At 34.7% G+C, this 19,510-nt stretch overlaps 1 protein-coding gene across 1 annotated transcript; it reads right to left on the bottom strand.

Annotated features, from left to right (window-relative positions):
• Positions 1-4,268: 4,268 nt before the first annotated feature.
• Positions 4,269-8,032, bottom strand: LOC106798051 (protein NRT1/ PTR FAMILY 4.3). The gene is made up of 2 exons (XM_014773545.2): positions 6,498-8,032; positions 4,269-4,563 (listed from the first exon to the last, which is right to left on the bottom strand). The coding sequence occupies exons 1-2, from the start codon at positions 7,906-7,908 to the stop codon at positions 4,514-4,516; spliced, it is 1,461 nt and encodes a 486-aa protein (XP_014629031.1). The 5' UTR covers positions 7,909-8,032; the 3' UTR covers positions 4,269-4,513.
• Between the last annotated feature and the right edge of the window lie 11,478 nt (positions 8,033-19,510).

Raw genomic sequence — 19,510 nt, forward strand, 5'->3', positions numbered from 1 at the left:
GCTAACACTTCTTGGTTGAGATATGGAAGAATCCTTCCCCAGATTTTTGTTCTGCATCAAAATGTATCCTTCAGGGACTAATTCACCTAAAATAACATCTTGCATCCAATCTTCAAGCCTCACAACAGCTTGGACCAACGCCTGAACAATAGCATCATCCCACGTTCTATCTTTTGAAACTTTTGTACTGGGGATTAGGCCAGCATCTAATAGTATATGTTCAGAAAGTGCACGTCCATAACCAAGGGCCTCCCCAAGGACAATGTTCAATGTGGCAGATGATTTCCTATCTAATAGTATACATCTTCTCCTCTGAACACAAGAGGAACGTCAACCTTCAACAGAGCGTTCGAGGGAGCCCTAATAAAAGTCACATTCAATGGCGCATCCGTCCCAGCTTTCAAATGAATCTACGAAATGAGGGAGAGGATCTTCAAAAGTTTAACACTAACCATCATCATCAATTTCAACACAAGCATTGCATCACAACAATCATCAAATTCATAGGCACAAGATCAGTTATCAAACCAAAATGATCATATAATATAAGTATATAACTAATGAGAAAGAGCGAATTGCGCGGGGCAAGAAGCGTACGGTCACGACGAAGTCGTCCTCGGAATCGAAGTGGGTGCAGACTTGGAGGTGGAAGAGACGGGAGATGAAGAAGGAGCGGCCGAGGTGGTTGACGAGTTTTCTGATCTGGTCGGTGCAGCCGGAGATGAGGCGCTTGTTGCCGCCGCGCTAGCCGTCTTCTTGCTTGAACACGATGCTCCGAAGCCGGAAAAGTGGCTGCAGAGCCTCACTTGCTCGCTCAGGTACAGTGGTAACGGCGTAAGCTAGGGCAGAAGAACGTCGAGCGCGCAACGGCTAAGTGTTTGAAAGTAGTTCAGCACGTATAGCTAGCAGGGGCCAGGGCATATGACGAGACATAATTAAACTGGTGTATGAAGACGGGCTTACGCAATAGCCGTCGTTGACTTATTAACCCTAATTACAAAATTGCCACTACCTTACATTCTAAGTCATTATTTCTAATCGTCTTAGAATGTGTGACGTAAAAAACATTATTTCTCTTCCAAATTACAAAATTGCCACCACCTCCTATTCTAAGATGATTCTTCAGAATCGTCTTAGAAACAACGTTATAAATAATCACTTTTCTAGTAGTGAAGGAAGTTATTATTGATTTTATGTACGGTATATGAAGGGTAGATGAGATTTTTAATTGAGTTGGTTGTATGGTTTTTAATTGAGATTACTTTGTTAACATTTTGGTAACATGTTGGTTCAATTAGTGTAACCAAAAACACCAAATGATTTAATTAAAATGTGAGCTATTAAATTTTCACATTTTTCACGTAAGTGTACAAAATAAAAAATTATACATGCATATTATTGTTTAACTGTCATGTAATTATTAAATAATCTTTAGGTGAAAAGAAGTATTTTTATAATAATTTTTAATTTCGCAAGGCTTTATATATTATATATAATCGTAAAAAAACAATATTCAAATTACTATAATAAAATTGCATCATAATTATATATAATCAACCCACCTGATTTGATGTAATTTTAAAAGAATATGATGAGATAAATATCTCATTGTATCCACACTTCAAATGAAATCCAAATAACTTTGGTAGTTGATTAAAAGAAGTAGGATAAAATATAATGATATTCTTTTCCAAACCACTTGCACCTATGGATATTATGATATATACTAATATTGTATTCAAATCAATATTCCTTGCATTGATCTTATATCAATCATAAGTTATATATCTACTTAATCAATAACAAAGAATCATTCCTAATATATATCATGTTTACAAATAACAAGCAAGCCATATAAATTATATATAATAAGTTGTGCAAATATTTCAAATAATAAACTTAGCACAATATTAATTCTTAGTCTTTGGACAGGGAAATTAATTTGTAGTTGGTATTCTCAAAATCAAATATTCTCAACTAATTCTATCAAATAAATAGTCTTTCTTTGGACCGACTATTATTCACATGAAAAATATTTTATAATTGTCACATATTTATTATCACATGTATCTTATTATTTGGTCAAATTGCACCCAATCATGCCAACTATAAATATGAAACATTAATCACGACAAGTAAATATTACATTTGTAAATGATGTTATCACACTATATCAAATTTATTATAGCATCACTGATTCATGTATCAAGGAACCACAAGACATATAATTCATCTAAAAAAAATTACATGTATGTAATATCAAGACGATGACATCCAAGGATTTCCAATTACATATAATGATTTGTATAAAAGTATATGTCTCTAACTTTGTACTGAACATAATCAATTTTATATAAGAAAAAAATTGAATTCTAAGAATCATCAATGGAGATTTGCTTTGATACCACTTGTTGGAATATTTTTAATCATTATTTTTATTCTCTATGCAGAAACTAAAAATTTATAGGTACATATCCTAGAAAAAATCACCAAAGGCCCTAAAATCTATAACATATTGGATCTATGGTTAGTTCCTGTTCAAAATGTTTTTTGATAATTTGTGGAATAATGAAAAACCAAAAACCTTATGGTTCTTCCTCAACCAAAATCTCTTTATTCCTCAACTGAAAATTTTGTAACTCTTAAAATGAAAAGAAGAAAAACTATATGTGATAACACAATATATTGAGACTCATAATCTTTTTATATAGTGTTAACCTAATAAGATTCTTATTATTTGTCTCATGAATCAACACTAACTTGTGTGCATTTAAACTCATTTCATCTTATTTAATAGTTTAACCAATACATTTAATTTAATCACATAAAATAAAATCACTAATAATAAATAACTAATATAATTATCTTATAATATTAAATCATATTAATTATTGAAATAGAAATTTCCAACCTCTCATTTATATATATAACAAAAATGAACCTCAACTGAAACATACAAGTCAAGCTGACTCTATTATCCCAAGGTCAGCTTAAGGCCCAAGCAAGGGCTTTAGGCGCCTTCATAAAAAGGCCCCAAAATTTTTTTAGTACTAATATACCTAAAACAAATTTATTGTAAAATTATATTTGAAAATAAATTTTAATTAAAATATTATAAGTAACTTTTAATCTTTTTATTGGTACCGTAAGTAACAATTAATGAGCAAAAACTCTTCACCAATATCATAGCTTTGTTTAGAAAGAAGAGATTTAATAGTTAATAGTTAAAGAATCCAAAAACTTTTCTTTTATTTCTATTCTCTTTATTCTTTTCCAATTTAATCCTAATTCTGTCTTCTTTTGTGAGTGTCTCTCATACTTCTCTGTCTTCTTCTTCTCACCTGCTTCTTCAGTTTACTTTATTATTGTTTCACTTTGACACATTAGCCAATAACTCCCCAATACCTGTTTTTTTATACTCATCACTTATGTGCGTGTATCTCTATTTGGAGGATAGAGGAAACAATTAACGTTTCTTTCTTTTGAGTGTGTCAATATCAGGCAAAAACCAAAAATAGAACTTATTGTACTATTATTTAGTCAAATTTTCTTTTGTTAAGATAATTACATACTTACATGTTCCTTTATCAAATTATAATTGCCTTTTCTATTGAAAAGTGTTAATTTAATAATCTAAAATCTTATACATACAATAATAGTCTCCTTATGAATTGCGAGATTGATCTCAAAATAATTTATGCAGGTTTAACAAAAAGGTTGAAATTTGAAAATTAGGTTTAAGCACATACCAAAGAAGAGAAAGAGACTCGAGACTTCAAGATACTACGATCAAGTTCATTTTTTTGACAACTAGAATCAAGTTTTATTGTTATAGCTCATTCTTATTTTATATACTCATCTTTGTAGTGTTTTATATATTATAATTTTTAATTTCATACAAAAATATATATAATAAGTATGTCAACTAGAAAATATGAATCAGGCTAGTCAAAACTTCAGAAAAAAGAGAAGAGTCGAGGCTTTAATTGCATCACAAAAAAGAGCTATGGATAAATTTATAAAAATAGATGAGAAAAATGAATTAGAAAATACAGGTGGGTGCTCTTTGAATGAACAAGATAACAATTTAGATATAGGTGAAAACAACAATAGAGAAATAGTTAGTGATGAGGATAATTATAATTCTGATTCTCAAACTCATGACAACGAAGATGAGATTGGAATACTATAGGATTCTACTTTTGAAAAAATATATATGATCCAAGTCAATAAAAGAATATTGATACAATTTTGAGAGATTTATTAATAGAAAATGACCCTATTAAAGTTAGTGATATGGATTTTCCATAGAATAAATATTCTAGACACTTTTCTTTATCAAATTACATTAAAAAATTGTCTAATGAAGAAAAAAAATAAAAAAAATGACTAATTTATCCTAAAGATTTGGATACAGTCTTTTTGTTTTTGTTCTAAATTATCAATGCACTAGATAACAAGCAGCCATGTTGCGTCACGAATGGTAAACCTGAAAATCAACCTGTATTGAAAATCATACATTCTCTTCGTTTTCTTCAATTCGTTCTTCGATCATAATCGTATCTTAAAAAAAAAAAAACAGGGGTAAGTTAACTATTAGTATTTCATAATAATAAGGAAGTTGATAAATAAATAAATAAAGCATGAGAAAGACATTCACGTGCACTCATCATATGACAATAATTATGAAATATTTCAGTAATAAAATTGCATATTTCAATTGGTTAAAAATATGTTTTAGATATTTGATGATTAGTAAATTGTGTTTACACTTTTAATAAATTTTTTTATTGAGTCTCTAATAAAATAATAATTTTATTTTTAATTTTTGTTATTTTTTTATTCCTTGATAAATGAATTTGTTATTAGTTTTTTCTAAAAGAACTACTAACAAATGAAAATAATTTATCAGAAAACGAACATAAAATTTATTAATTTATCAAGAATTATAATAAAATATCAAAAACTAAAAATAAAATTATTATTTCATTAAAAATTTAATATAAAAAAATAAACACAAAATTCAAATATTTATTAGGAATCCAAATTATATTTAACGTATTTCAATTTGAAACAAAGTAGTATGCAGATGAAGCAATGCTAATCCAATCCATGTAAGCCTAAATTTATAATTCACTTCATGGTGGATATGACAAGTAGGGTTGGAGTATCTCTGATCATGCTAGATATATAACCAAATCAATTCATGCAAATATTTCCAAAAAAAAAAACTTTATATCGAACTAAGTACATGCTTTCAATTTCATCACTGCTCAACTCATATATATTCAACAATACCATAAAATGCATGTCTTATGTCATAGTAATTCACCTCAATCATAATCCATAGCCATTCACTTTTGCTAAAGAATTCGGTAAATATTACATTTAGTACTAGCATTTATTATTACTAAGAATTAAAGGTCTTCATGAATAGGAAAAACAAAAAAATAAATAAATATAGGAACATCTTTATTGACTAGATGAAGTGCCTTTCAAAAAAAAAATTAACTAGATTAAGTTATCAGTGTAGGTCCTAAATTCGATTATGTAAAGTTTGTTCAACATGATTAAGTAACTATATATAAATAGAAGATAACGTAGGTTAGGTTGTCCGGTATATATATATATATATATATATATATATATATATATATAGAATAACTAATTAAGCTTTTGAACTCTTCGAAATTTTTTGCATTCAATATTCAACTACATTGCGGTGTATTTTAATAACAAATATCACATTCCATTGTAAAAAGTTAAATAGAAATTATGTAACTGTAACTTGCTCATTCCTTTCTTTGTAACAATGGCTAGCTATATGCCTTTCGCTAATTTTGATAAAAGAAGCAAGACTTAAAGAATATAATCAAATTCTAATAAACATACAAGAACAAATCATTTTATATTTGAGGCCGGAAGGAGTAATGGTTAAAAAAGTAAAGAGGTGATTAATTAATGTAACTTGCTAATTTTTGTACCATTTTCTTCCTTCCACTGATACCATTTTCTTAAAAATAGTTATACTTGGACACAACAACATTCTAGATACAATAACAATAAGATTTTATCCCACTAAATAATATCAGCTATAAGATTAACAATATTCTAGATATCCTATTAATTACTACCCTCCATATGTCTATAGCGACTAGTTAGCTTCTTATACATTAAACACCTATTACTTCTCACTATTATTTCTTTTTTCTCTCTCAATGTTGATTAACAAACATTTTTCCTTCTTTTAATACTTTCATGTAGACCTCATCCAGGTTCTTATTCATTGTTTATGAAAATTTACATATTGTTTTATTCTCAATATTTTAATGGAAAATGTTGATAAGTGTCTTAAAAATACTAATTAATTAAAGAAAAAAAAATATATTAGGATGCAAAAAATAACATAATTTCTATTTTGTTTCCCTTATGAACACTTAACAAAATCCTAACTTAATACTAATATAAAGGAAAAGAAAGAAACGAGCTTTTGTTACCTAATGGGTCCTCCTCTTCCACCGACAATGCTTCATTAATATCTTCCGCACGAGAATCATGTGAGTCTGATGGATGAACATTTTCCAATGGTTGCTCCTCTGAAATTTTTTCATCCTCCGGACACTCTTCCTTGTATGTATATCTAATGGAATAGTACGCAAAAGCGAGAAGGAACACACCGTTCAATATTCCCAACATCAGATAGTAACTGCCCAAACGGCCATCGGTTTCGTTGAACCAGCTACTGAACAGAAATGGTATAATGAGGAGTTTGCCACACCCAATCACCAATTCAGTAAATGAATCCTCAAAAGACCACATTGAATTCGCTACTTGGCCATGGAACAAACTCGCCAACCCACCTTCAACAAGTCCCTCCGTCATTCCCAACAGCGAAAATTGTGGAATTAAGGCCACTGTCGTGTTCTTGCCAGGAACCTCCATATGCCATGCTACGAGGCTGCAAATTACCGCACAAACCATGCCAAAACCAATTCTTACAATTGTGGCTGCATTTCCTTTTGGCTTCCTACCATCGTTAGCTTTGAAATTTCTCAAAAAGCATCGAAATGGGAAACTGATAATAAAGAAGATGAATGGTGAGATAAGTTTCACGCCCTCCTTGATCAAAAAAAGAATACCGATATCATTACCATTGGTAGTGATATTTGATTCCATGCTGCCGCTTGCTTGTGTAAGAAAGAAAACGTTCCCTGTGGCCACTAGTAAACCGTAAGCAGAGAAGGTAAAGCCGAGGTAGATCATAGGAACAAGGCTCTTCACTTCCCTCACTTCTTTTACTGTGCAAAGCTTCCCATTCTTTTCTTGCGTCTCGGGACTCATTTCTTCTTCTGCTTTAACTATAGCCGCTTTGTCCAACCACCTGAAAAACCGCGGAACTCGTGGCGATAACCTTAATCCTTTACCATGTTTATATAAATCATGGTTCTTATTATGCTTATGATCCTTCCAGTAATAAAAATTCGGTGAGGGTGGATACTTTAAATCCCGTTTCCCAAAAGCTGCCTTGCATATTCTAAAGATCATGCGTAGATTGCTTTCGTCACTCAATTTTTCGAGCCTATACCACTTACAACCAAAGAGGAAAAACATGTAAGTCCCTCCCATGAGAATTGCCCCAAATCTAAAGCTTTGGTCGTACGATTCATGAACTTCAATGGTAGTATAAGCGGTTATGATATATCCAAGAATCGATGGAGCGAACAACCAGATATTAGTAAGAACTGTACCCTCATGGTCGTGTTCCTTTTTCTCTTTAATTTTCTCTTGCAACTGATATTTGTAAAAATTTTCTGAAAGCTTTTGACCACTTTTCCCTAATGCAAGGAGGAATATCCCTGCATAGACCACTATATCTGTTGAAGCTGATATAGATGTCCATAGTAGCATTAAACCCTGAAAATAGAGTGAGTGTTGGAAATAAGGCTTTTATGTTTAGGAAAAGTGTTTAGGAATATTGGAGACTTTGAATAGACACTTGATAGGAAGGAGAATTCTTTATGGAGGAGAGAACTTTGTATTTTTGCTTGATACAAATGTGTAGGATTACATCTCTATTTATATTACTCTAAGGAGAACTCTAGACACACTAATTCTAGAGAGTTCTCAACTCTAGAGATCCAAAGAGTATTCTAGAGAATATTACAATCATAAGAAATATCTAGACACTCCAAACATTACAAGAATTCTCTAGAAACATGACCCATAATTACTTAAGCCCAAAATAACTAAGTCCAGGGAACCAAATAATTAATTTAGGCCCAAATCAAGTTTATATTTCAACATCCCCCTTAAACTTGATTTGTGACTCCAAGCATACTCCTTAGCTTCACGAAAGTTTCCAACTTGAGTGACTTTGTGAAAATGTCGGCAGCTTGATCTTGAGACATCACATACTTCAACTTTACCTCCTTCTTCTCAATGCATTCTCTTATGAAGTGGTAACGGGTGTCAATGTGCTTACTTCTTTCATGAAAGACTGGATTCTTTGCCAAAGCGAGTGCTGATTTATTGTCAACACATATTTCCATAGGTTCTTCTTGTGGCATTTTTATCTCTTTCAACAACTTTCTTAGCCAAATTGCATGACAAACGCATGATGTGGCAGCGACATACTCGGCTTCACAAGTTGATAGTGTGACTATTGGTTGCTTCTTTGACATCCAAGTGAAAGCATTATCTCCCATAAAGAACACAAAACCAGTAGTGCTCTTTCTATCATCCAAGTCTCCACTCCAATTGCTATCACTATAGCCAACAATGTCATAATTGTCAGAAGAGTAATAGTGCAAGCCAAAGTTTGTTGTACCTTTGATGTATCGAAGGATTCTCTTTGCCGCCTTGAAGTGAGTTGTGGTTGGAGCTTCCATGTAGCGACTTACTACTCCTACAGCATAGAGAATATTCGGCCTTGTACATGTCAAGTAACGTAAACTTCCAACCAAACTTTTGTAAAGAGTTGGATCCACATTCTCTCCTTTTTCATGCTTGCTCAACTTGCTGCCACATTCCATCGGGGTGTCAACTGGATTGGCGTCATCCATCTTGAACTTCTTAAGGACTTCTTTGGCATAGCCTTCTTGGGTGATAAAAATTCCTTTGTCTTCTTGTTTTACTTCGATGCCGAGATAATATGCCATGAGCCCCATATCCGTCATCTCAAATTCATTTGACATATCTTTCTTGAACTCTTCGAACATGCTTGGATTGTTCCCTGTAAAGATCAAGTCATCTACATACAAACACACAATCAAAATATCTCCACTTTGCGCTTTGATATAGAGCGCATGCTCATATGGACACTTGATGAAGTTCTTGTCTTGAAAGTATTTGTCGATTCGAACATTCCAAGCTCTCGGTGCTTGCTTGAGACCGTACAACGCCTTCTTCAACTTCAAGACTTTTTCTTCTTGCCCTTTTACTTTATAGCCCAGTGGTTGCTCAATATAGACTTCTTCTTTGAGAAAACCATTCAAGAAGGCTGACTTCACATCCATTTGATAGATCTTCCATTTATTTTGGGCTGCCAAAGAAATGATCAGTCTAATAGTTTCAAGACGAGCAACAGGAGCAAATACCTCATCATAGTCAATTCCTTGTCTTTGACTATAGCCTTTAGCCACCAATCTTGCTTTGTATCTCTCCACTTCTCCTTTAGCATTCTTCTTTGCCTTGTACACCCATCTTACTCCAATTGCTTTGTGTCCTCGTGGAAGTGTAGTAAGTTCCCACGTATCATTCTTCGTGATTGACTTGATTTCTTCGTCCATGGCGTCTTTCCACTTTATGTTTTCCGTCGCTTCTTGATAGCTTAGAGGCTCACAATCACCAAAAAGACAAAAGAGGTTAATGTCGTTTAGGTTTTTGGTTACCTCATAAATCTCTTCAATGCTCCTTAGTCGCGGTGTCCTCTCACTTGAACTTGTTTCATCCAGCCTTGGTGTCGGTGAGGCAGGTGGTGTAATATGTTCCTCTATGATTGGTTGTTCAATTTCATCATCTTCTTCAAAATAAGGAAGAAAATCATACTTATCTTCTTGAACACTCCAATCCCAACAATCTTCTTCGTCGAACTCCACGTCGCGACTTATGACGATCTTTCTACTATTTGGATTATAGAGCTTGTACCCCTTGGATCTTGAGTCGTAACCCACAAACACGTACTTCTCACTTTTATCATCAAGCTTTGTCCTCTTTTCGTCTGGAACATGGGTATAGGCAATGCTTCCAAACACTTTGAGGTGAGAGATCCCGGGCTTCCTTCCACTCCATGCTTCTTGTGGTGTCTTCTCATGCACGCTTCTTGTTGGAGAACGATTTGTTAGGTAAACTGCACATGCCACTGCTTCAGCCCAAAACTCCTTCGGCATCTTCTTGCTCTTGAGCATGCTTCACACCATGTTAAGTATGGTCCGGTTCTTTCTCTCTGCTACTCCATTTTGTTGTGGCGATCTTGGCACTGTCAGTGGGCGACGGATTCCATGGTCTTCACAATATTTGTTGAACTTATTTGAAGTGAACTCTCCTCCTCGATCAGATCTCATGGCCTTGATGGAAAGACCACTTTCTTTCTCCACGAGAGCTTTGAACTTCTTAAAGTTTTCAAACACTTCTGATTTCTCCTTCAAGAAATAAGCCCAGGTTTTTCTGGAATAATCATCAATAAAGAGGAGAAAGTACTTATTCTTACCAAATGAGTTGGGTTTGATTGGTCCACAGACATCGGTGTGTATGAGCTCTAGCGGCTTTGTTGCTCTTGTTGTTGATTCCTTTGGAAAACTTTTACGAAATTGCTTCCCAATTAGACATCCTTCACAAAGTTGGTCTGGGTGGTTGATGCTAGGCAAGCCTCTCACCATCTCCTTCTTCGCTAAACGTTCTAGACCGTCGAAGTTGAGATGCTCGAACCGTAGATGCCATAGCCACGAAGAGTCGGTATAGCAAGCCTTGAGACACTTTGCCACATCATTTTGAATGTTCAAGAGGAACATTCTATTCTTTGACATAGGCACCTTAGCAATCAAGTTATGTCTACAATCTCTTAAGAAAAGACTATGTTCTTTCAAATGGATGTCATAGCCTTTCTCTAATAATTGTCCCAAGCTCAAAATATTATTCTTCATGTTAGGCACATAGTAGACATTGGATATGAATTGATGACTCCCATTCTTCAAACGTATGAGAATTTTACCTTTGCCTTTGACTGGTATCTTTGAGTCGTCTCCAAATGAGACATCGCCAGTTGTCGCTTCATTGATCTCCACGAACATGCTTTTATCGCCGCACATGTGGTTTCTTGCGTCGGTGTCGAGGTACCACTTGTTTCTTTTCTCTTCAAATTTGTTTTGGCACGCGAGTAGCAAAGTTTCTTCTTCTCCGCCTTTTTCTTCTACAAAGTTAGCTTTCTCTTTAACCTTCTTCGAGAATCTACACTCGGATGCATAGTGACCAATCTTGTTGCAATTGAAGCACTTGATTTGTGATTTGTCATACCTCGACCATGAATTTCCTCTTCCACGACCTCTTGTTACTTGTGGATTCCAACTTCTTTCTCCATTGTTGAATTTGTTGGAGTGGTTGTTGTAACCACCTCTTCCTTCTCCTCCATGTCCTCGTCCACGTCCACGATCTTGGCCGCGACCTCGTCCTCTTTGGCTCTTGTAATTTGCATAGTTTGCTTCCTTTACGTTGAGTTGTAGTAGTTGCTCCGTAGCCTCCTTTTGTTTAATTTTTCTCTTTTGTTTTTCTTCGTATGCTTGTAAGGAACCCATGAGTTGCTCAATAGTCATGGTCTTTAAATCCTTGTTTTCTTCAATGTTGGTAACAATGAAGTCAAAACTTGGATTTAAAGTTCGAAGTATTTTTTCCATGACCTTCACCTCATCAACATCTTCACCATTTCTTTTAAGTTGATTGACTACGGCCAATACTCGAGAAAAATAATCAGAAATTGACTCGGACTCCTCCATAAACAAACGCTCAAAGTCACCTCTAAGAGTTTGAAGACGAATCTTTTTTACCTGCTCAACTCCTTTGTTGCAAGTTTGAAGCTTATCCCATGCTTCTTTGGCCGTCGTTGCGTTGGATATCTTCTCAAATGTATCTTCATCCACCGATTGATAAATGAGAAAGAGAGCTTTCTTGTCTCTCTTTCTTGACTCCTTCAACGTCTCCTTTACACCTTGGCTTAGCGAGGCTTCATCTTGCTCCTCGAAGCCATTCTCTACGATATCCCACACATCTTGAGCTCCTAGTAGCGCCTTCATCCTGATACTCCAATTATCATAGTTGTTCTTTGTGAGCATCGGCATTTGGAAAGGAAAACCTCCATTCGCCATCTTTTGAGGATCTTGAAGCTCTGATACCAGTTTGTTGGAAATAAGGCTTTTATGTTTAGGAAAAGTGTTTAGGAATATTGGAGACTTTGAATAGACACTTGATAGGAAGGAGAATTCTTTATGGAGGAGAGAACTTTGTATTTTTGCTTGATACAAATGTGTAGGATTACATCTTTATTTATACTACTCTAAGGAGAACTCTAGACACACTAATTCTAGAGAGTTCTCAACTCTAGAGATCCAAAGAATATTCTAGAGAATATTACAACCATAAGAAATATCTAGACACTCCAAACACTACAAGAATTCTCTAGAAACATGACCCATAATTACTTAAGCCCAAAATAACTAAGTCCAAGGAACCAAATAATTAATTTAGGCCCAAATCAAGTTTATATTTCAACAGTGAGCGTTTTTAGTAGTATTGTCAAGTTCTGATTGTGAGGTACATAGCTAGGCATACTAAATGGAATCCAAAAAAAATGAATAATGTATAATATACTATATAATAAGATTTTACCTCGATGGAAGCTGCAGCGCAAAATGTGATCATAGTGAAACAACCCGTATATTCTTTGGATATTGAAGATACAAAAATAAAAAGGATAGATGATAGAACATCTTGCAGATTCGTAACAACAGCAGCTATCCGCTGATCGTTGCCCCTTGAATCTGTGAGGTAATCCATCAATATAAACACCACCGATATTTCAACAAATGTGTAGCTTGCAACCAAACCTGAAAATATATTGGGGAGAAAGAATTAAGTTAAACTCTAGCTAGCTAGTTCCCGTAAATAACACAATCAGACAATTAGTTGTGTTCCTCAATGATTACCACCAATGAAAGGTAGAGTCTTTGAGAAGACCCATAGATTACGGGGTGAATCTATTGTGGAATGGAAGAATTTCTTGAAATTCTTCTTAAGAGAAATTGAGGTGTTCATTTCTGAACTGTTTTCTTCACAACGTTAGATGTGGGAATAGACCAATGATATTATAATAGCTTGACACTAATAACATACCGAGGTGACAGAATGACACATTTTACATGCACTGGGTTAGATATACTGAGTGAGACGCAAGAAAGAAAATAAGACAAGTCAACACGCGTTGTTCAAAGCAAAGATGTCAATTTGTTGCACCAGAAATCATCGTTTTTACACCATAGAGCGACCCCACTGTCAGTTCATAAATAAGAAAGTTATTACTCATTTTATGTATGGTATATGAAGGGTAGATGAAGTTTTTGATTGAGTTGATTGTATGGTATTAGAAGGGGCAGGGAATATATTATCTTATGATAGAAAGAATTGCGTAAATAGCTTCTCATTTTGCAAGGGTTGGATAACTTTTGTACCTTGTATTCTCTCTCTTTATATGCATTTTTGTAGATAAAAAAAAAAGTTATTATTGGTGACATTCTTCAACGATTAACGGCAATGAAAGGTAATGAAACCGAATAGAACATGGAATGAAGTTATTGTTAAGAATTTCTTCATAGATACAATTGTAAGCAAAGAAAAGCAGACGACGAAAGTTCATGCTAATTTCCAATCTTCTTTGTGCGGGTCAACTTGGAAATAATACATCGTATAAAACCCGCAACCAAGGAACTCTGAACATCATTAATAGCCAATAGAAAAATTATATATCTCCACTCCGTTTTGGGATGAAGTTATTGTTAAGAATTTCTTCATACATACAATAGTAAGCAAATAAAAGCAGATGACTGTGTTCAAGGTAATTTCCAATTTCTTTGTGAGTCAAAATGGAAATAATACGTCGCATAAAACACGCAACTAAGGAACTCGGAACACGTGTGTGTTTTTTTTTGTTTTAAAGTTTAATGGTTATATACTAGTTCAAAATAGTTTACATTATCATCATAGTAATTTTTTAAAAAATTATCATAAAAGTCAACAAATTTAATATATAAGGATGATTGTAATTGGATGACAATATTAAATTATTTTATACTATCAATGTATAACCTCACTACTAAAGCGAACCCCCCTTACATTAGTTTTATAATGCATACTATAATGATTTTCTAATTAATGTTATTCAGCATGATGTTAATTAAATGTAAGTGTATTCAACATTTGTTCAAAACCAATGTTGAATGTTGAATGTTGAAAAAACGACAGTTCCTCTCAAACTCTGCGGTAGGATATGCGACATCTACATGAATCAAGGTAATAGTTTTAAAAACTAGATCAATCCTATCCATTTGACTAGTCAAATTGGAAATCAGTGGTTTGGTCACACTACTAAAAAAATGTTTTTTTACAATTCTCCATCAACACGATTGCTAGAAATCGTCATTAAGTGGATTGACAATGATGGGGGTTTTTTAAAAACATGGAATAATGAGTTTAACTACGATTATTTTATAAACCATAGTAAAAGAGTAAGTTGAACGACATTTTTTTAAAAACGGTCTTAGTTGTGAATCTTTTCCAATTGGCCTACGCTTATCTTCCTCACTTACGCACTTTTCCTACTTTGAACCCTAGTGGCTTTTGTTCTTGTGCCCTCGTTGTCACTCCTCTTGGATTGCACTCATCATCTTTGTCTTTGTTGCGTGGTGTCACCATCGCTATCAAAATGTTGCGGAGGCTTCTCTCTTCTCACCTCAAAACCCTAGCCGTCGCCACCATCGCCACTCCCCAAATTTGCCACTCTCTCTTGCTCCTCCCGCTACTTCTTAATCCAATCCGATACTCTTTTTTTTTTCTCATTCACTATTTCCTAAATCCACCAGATGAACTCATCTTATTTCTTCAAGATGCTATTATGATCAAAAAGATGGTTGGGGACATAATGCTAATCGCTACTGGCCACGAGCGCAAAGAGCTTGTCAAAGGTGGAACTCACACCTCCAACACACTCACTCTCAACCTCACGAGAGAATTGTAGAGGATATACGATAATATGATTGTATTATTCATAACCCAACTTCTGTACAATCATTCCTATTTATAATATCAGAATCCAAACAGCTTGCTTTCTAAACAAAAATAACAACTAACAGAACAAAAATAACAACTAACAGAATTAATCCTATTTATTTTTTAATTCCTTTATTCCTATTATTACAATTCCCCTCCCCGTCAAACTAGGACTTGTCCCCAAGTCCTTTACAAAGCTCTCCACTCAAAATCTGGTTATTGTCTTTGCACCTCGTGTAATTCTTTCCAAGTTGCATCATCAGGGTTGGTTTGTTCCCACTGCACTGATACTTCAGTAATGGCTTTATTGTTCTTCTTTTTCACTCTTCTATCCAATCTGGCCATTGGTGTGATCATTAAGTCTCCATCTTCATTGAATCTTGGTAATTGTTCTGAAAGTACATGGTCACCATGATGCTTTTTTAATAATGACACATGGAATACATTGTGAATCCTGGTGTCTGCCGGAAGGTCCAATTTGTATGCTACCTTCCCTATCCTTTCAATAACCTTGTAGGGACCATAATACCTCACCAATAGCTTGTGAAAGTATGTATTTGCCAAGGAGTGTTGCTTGCATGGTTGAATCTTCAAGTACACAAGATCTCCAGAATTAAACTCTTTGTCTATCCTCTTCTTGTCTGCATACATCTTCATTCTCTCTTGAGCTTTACTGAGTTTTTCTTGCAACATTCTTCCAATCTGCTCTCTTGTCTTCACAGTGTAATCTACTGCCTCAATTAGAGTTTCTCCCTTGTCTATTAAATTAGGACTTGTAGGTCCATACCCATATGAGGCCTCAAAAAGTGTCATTTGGGTGGTTGTATGAAACTTGGTATTATACCATAGTTCTACCATTGCTAAATGATTTGTCCACTGTTTGGACATATTTCCTGTAGCACATCTCCAATAAGCTTCTAGGGATTTGTTGAGATTGTCAGTCTATCCATCAGTTTATGGATGGAAGGCTGTAGATCTTAACAATTTAACACCATGTGACAGCATTAAACCTGTCCAGAAAGTGCTTTAAAAAATTGTATCTCTATCTGAAATGATTTCCTCTAGCCATCCATGCAATCTCACAACTGTGTCATGAATAATTATGCTACTTTTGCTGCACTAAATGGATGTCCTAAAGCTATGAAATGGGCATATTTAGTAAATCTATCTACCACTACTAATATGACATTCATCCCATGAGACTTCGGCAAACCTGTGATGAAATCCATAGAGATTGAGTTCCATGCTTTATCCGGTATAGGTAGAGGTTGAAGAAGCCCTGCAGGTAACTGATTTATTGATTTGAATCTTTGACAAGTGGTGCATTCCCTAATCCATTTCTTTACCTCCCTTTGTTATCCTTTCCAATAAAATTGCTCCTTAATCCTTCGGTAAATGAGTTCAGTTCCCGAATGTCCTCCAATGGGTGAATCATGAAAATGACTTAATATTTTGTTTCTTAAGTCCTATTGAGCCCATATGACCATTTTACCTTTTCTTTTCAACAACGTACCATCAAAAGTGAAATGCTTATGGGGTTGCAAAGTAAGTCTTATCTTATCCACCAATTTCTGTAATTTTGAATCTGCCTTCCAAGACTCAATAGCTTTAGTCATTAAATAAGATGAAAAGTGTAATATTGTCGCTATACTTGCATTATGTCCAACCCTCGACAATGCATCTGCCACCAAATTTTCCTTCCCTTTTTTATATTCTATGCTGAATCTAAGCCCATAAGTTTCTGTAGACCCCAATTTTGCATCAAAGTAGTCGAAGGCTGCAATAATAAGTGCTGAAGAGCTTTTTGATCCATCTTTATGATGAAATGTTGTCCCCATAAGTAGTGCTGCCATTTTTTTACTGCAAACAAAACTGCATGAAACTCCTTCTCATAAGCTGACAATAACTTGTACTTAGGTCCTATTGCCTTGTTGATGTAAGCAATAGGATGTCCATTTTGCAGTAGAACAGCCCCAATGCCTCCTCCATATGCATCAGTCTCAATGGTGAAGGTTTGTTTGAAGTTTGGCAACCTCAACACCGGTGCTGACATGAGCGCTTGTTTAAGGCTCTAAAATGCAGCTGCAGTTGCTTCAGTCCACTTGAACGCCTTCTCCTTTTTAAGCAATTCTATTAGTGGGGCTGCAATATTTCCATAATTCCATATGAACCTTCTGTAATATCCAAGACATCTTCTTAGATCAAATCATTTCCCAATGTTGAGTGACCCTAACTAAGCATGCAGTTGCATGATCACGGCAAAGACACTTTAGAATAAAGTACTGATAGCACAGTGAACACATAAAACATCATTAGGTAGATATGAAAACATTTACATCAAGTACCCCATAGGAAGAACCAACTGAGGATTTAGCTCTCCATAGCAGGGAAGCTTCCTTTACAACAATGAGAAGAAAAGATGAAAGATAGAAGAAATAAAAGTAGTGGGGATGTCTCCTCCACCTCTAGAAACCTCATAATCTCTCAAAATCTCATCCAAAGCTTCGCAAGATGGCTTCCTCATCAAGCTCAGCTCTCTCTCAGTCTCTCCACAGCTAAAAACTCCCAAAAAACTTAACAACCCCTCCAAAATTGAGATTTCAGCTTTAAATAGGCAATTATGTCGGTGGGCGCGCGTTTAGCGGAAGATGAGCTCGCTTAGCGCGCGTAAGTGACTTTTGGCATAGCGTAAGTCTTCTTGCTTAGCCTAAGGGTTAAAGGCAGTGCGCTTAGTGAGTTGACACTCACTCAATGCCTCTGTACAGCTCATCCTTCTTCTAGATTCTTCTGTGCGCTTAGCCGAAGGATAGTGCGCTTAGTGGATGGCTCGCCTAGTGCGTGGTGTGGCTCAGTGAGTTCATAAATTCTGTACTTCACCAATCTTGCCCATTTTTCTTGAAATTGAAAAGGAATTATCATTAAATACACAAAATTAGGATACTGAGTACCTATTACTTAAATTAACAAAAAGTAATTACACTGCTACCAAAAACAACTATAAATGGGAGGAGTCATATACAATTTACAACAGTTTCTTACACAAAAGTTAGTCATATTGACCGACTAACAAAATCTCCCAAATTTACAGTTTTGCTTATCCTCAAGCAAATACATAACAACTCACTGGTCCTCAAGTGACAAAACATACAGTTATTATGTACAATGGTGTATGATTCACAAAATATTAATTACATGATAACAAATGAAACAAAAATGCTTTTATCAATTGCTTTTCACAAGACATGCAATTTTTCAGAGAAAAGAACATGTTAGTCAGCAAACACAACTAAATGAAGCTAGGCAGGAGATAGATTTCATGGAAAGATACTTAACCAAATTCTCACAGCCACTATATCACTCACGCACAAGTGTTTAAGCTAGTTAGCAATAACAACTAACAAGAGGTCCAATTTTTGTACTTCATCTCATGCCATAAAGTTAGAAATGCACAAATTGAATTAGAAGGACTTTTATTTGCTTGTAGTGAGGCTTGGCTACAAAAAAATATTGGTTTTTCTAGGATGCAAAAGCTTGAATTCTAAGAGAGCACAAATCCTAGACTTACCCAATTTGTCTTTTCAATCCACTTAGCCCATTCACTAGCCTTTCACTTGACTTTGTTTTAACAACACACACTTATTTGAACTCTTCTTTCCCCCCTTTTTTAACACATAAAACATTTTATTAATTTTCCGTATATGTTGTTGTTTCTTACCTTTAAAATTATCCATCAAACCAACTCCCCCAAATTTGGGGCAAAATTGTCTTAAACCCATGTGCTCTCCTAAAATCTAAGCAAGGTAAATGGAGATGACAATTTCAAAGCTTAAGGTTTAATTTGACAATTACAATTCAGTTCACAGATGGGTGAAAATGATATCATCATTGATAAACAGGTAAGCTTTTTAGTCAAGTGGCTTGTATATACAACAATGGCCTTCATCATATCCACATTTATGCATTTCATTCTAAAATTCAGAGATTGATGCAAAAATCATAGCTCTATGCTAGTCGTTCTCTCAACAATTAAGTTCACACTCGCATCAGGTTACGGTTCAAGCTTTTCTTTCTCAATCAATCTGTCCACTAACTAACATTTCTAATTGTGATCTTACTTTCTTCTTATTTCTCATCTACATAAATGCTCATTCAAAACTCATGATTTCAACACATGCTTCACCCATTCATGCAATCAATTCAC

This window comes from Glycine max, chromosome 3, assembly GCF_000004515.6.
Source record: "Glycine max cultivar Williams 82 chromosome 3, Glycine_max_v4.0, whole genome shotgun sequence".
Classification (NCBI taxonomy): domain Eukaryota; kingdom Viridiplantae; phylum Streptophyta; class Magnoliopsida; order Fabales; family Fabaceae; genus Glycine; species Glycine max.

What these genes read in the sequence shown, in the direction of transcription:
- LOC106798051 (XM_014773545.2), bottom strand. Translation starts at nt 7,908, where the DNA reads ATGCTACTATGGACATCTATATCAGCTTCAACAGATATAGTGGTCTAT. An exon ending in GGAAGAGGAGGACCCATTAG is followed by an intron (nt 4,564 to 6,497) that starts GTAACAAAAGCT and finishes TTTTTTTTTAAG; the next exon opens with ATACGATTATGATCGAAGAA.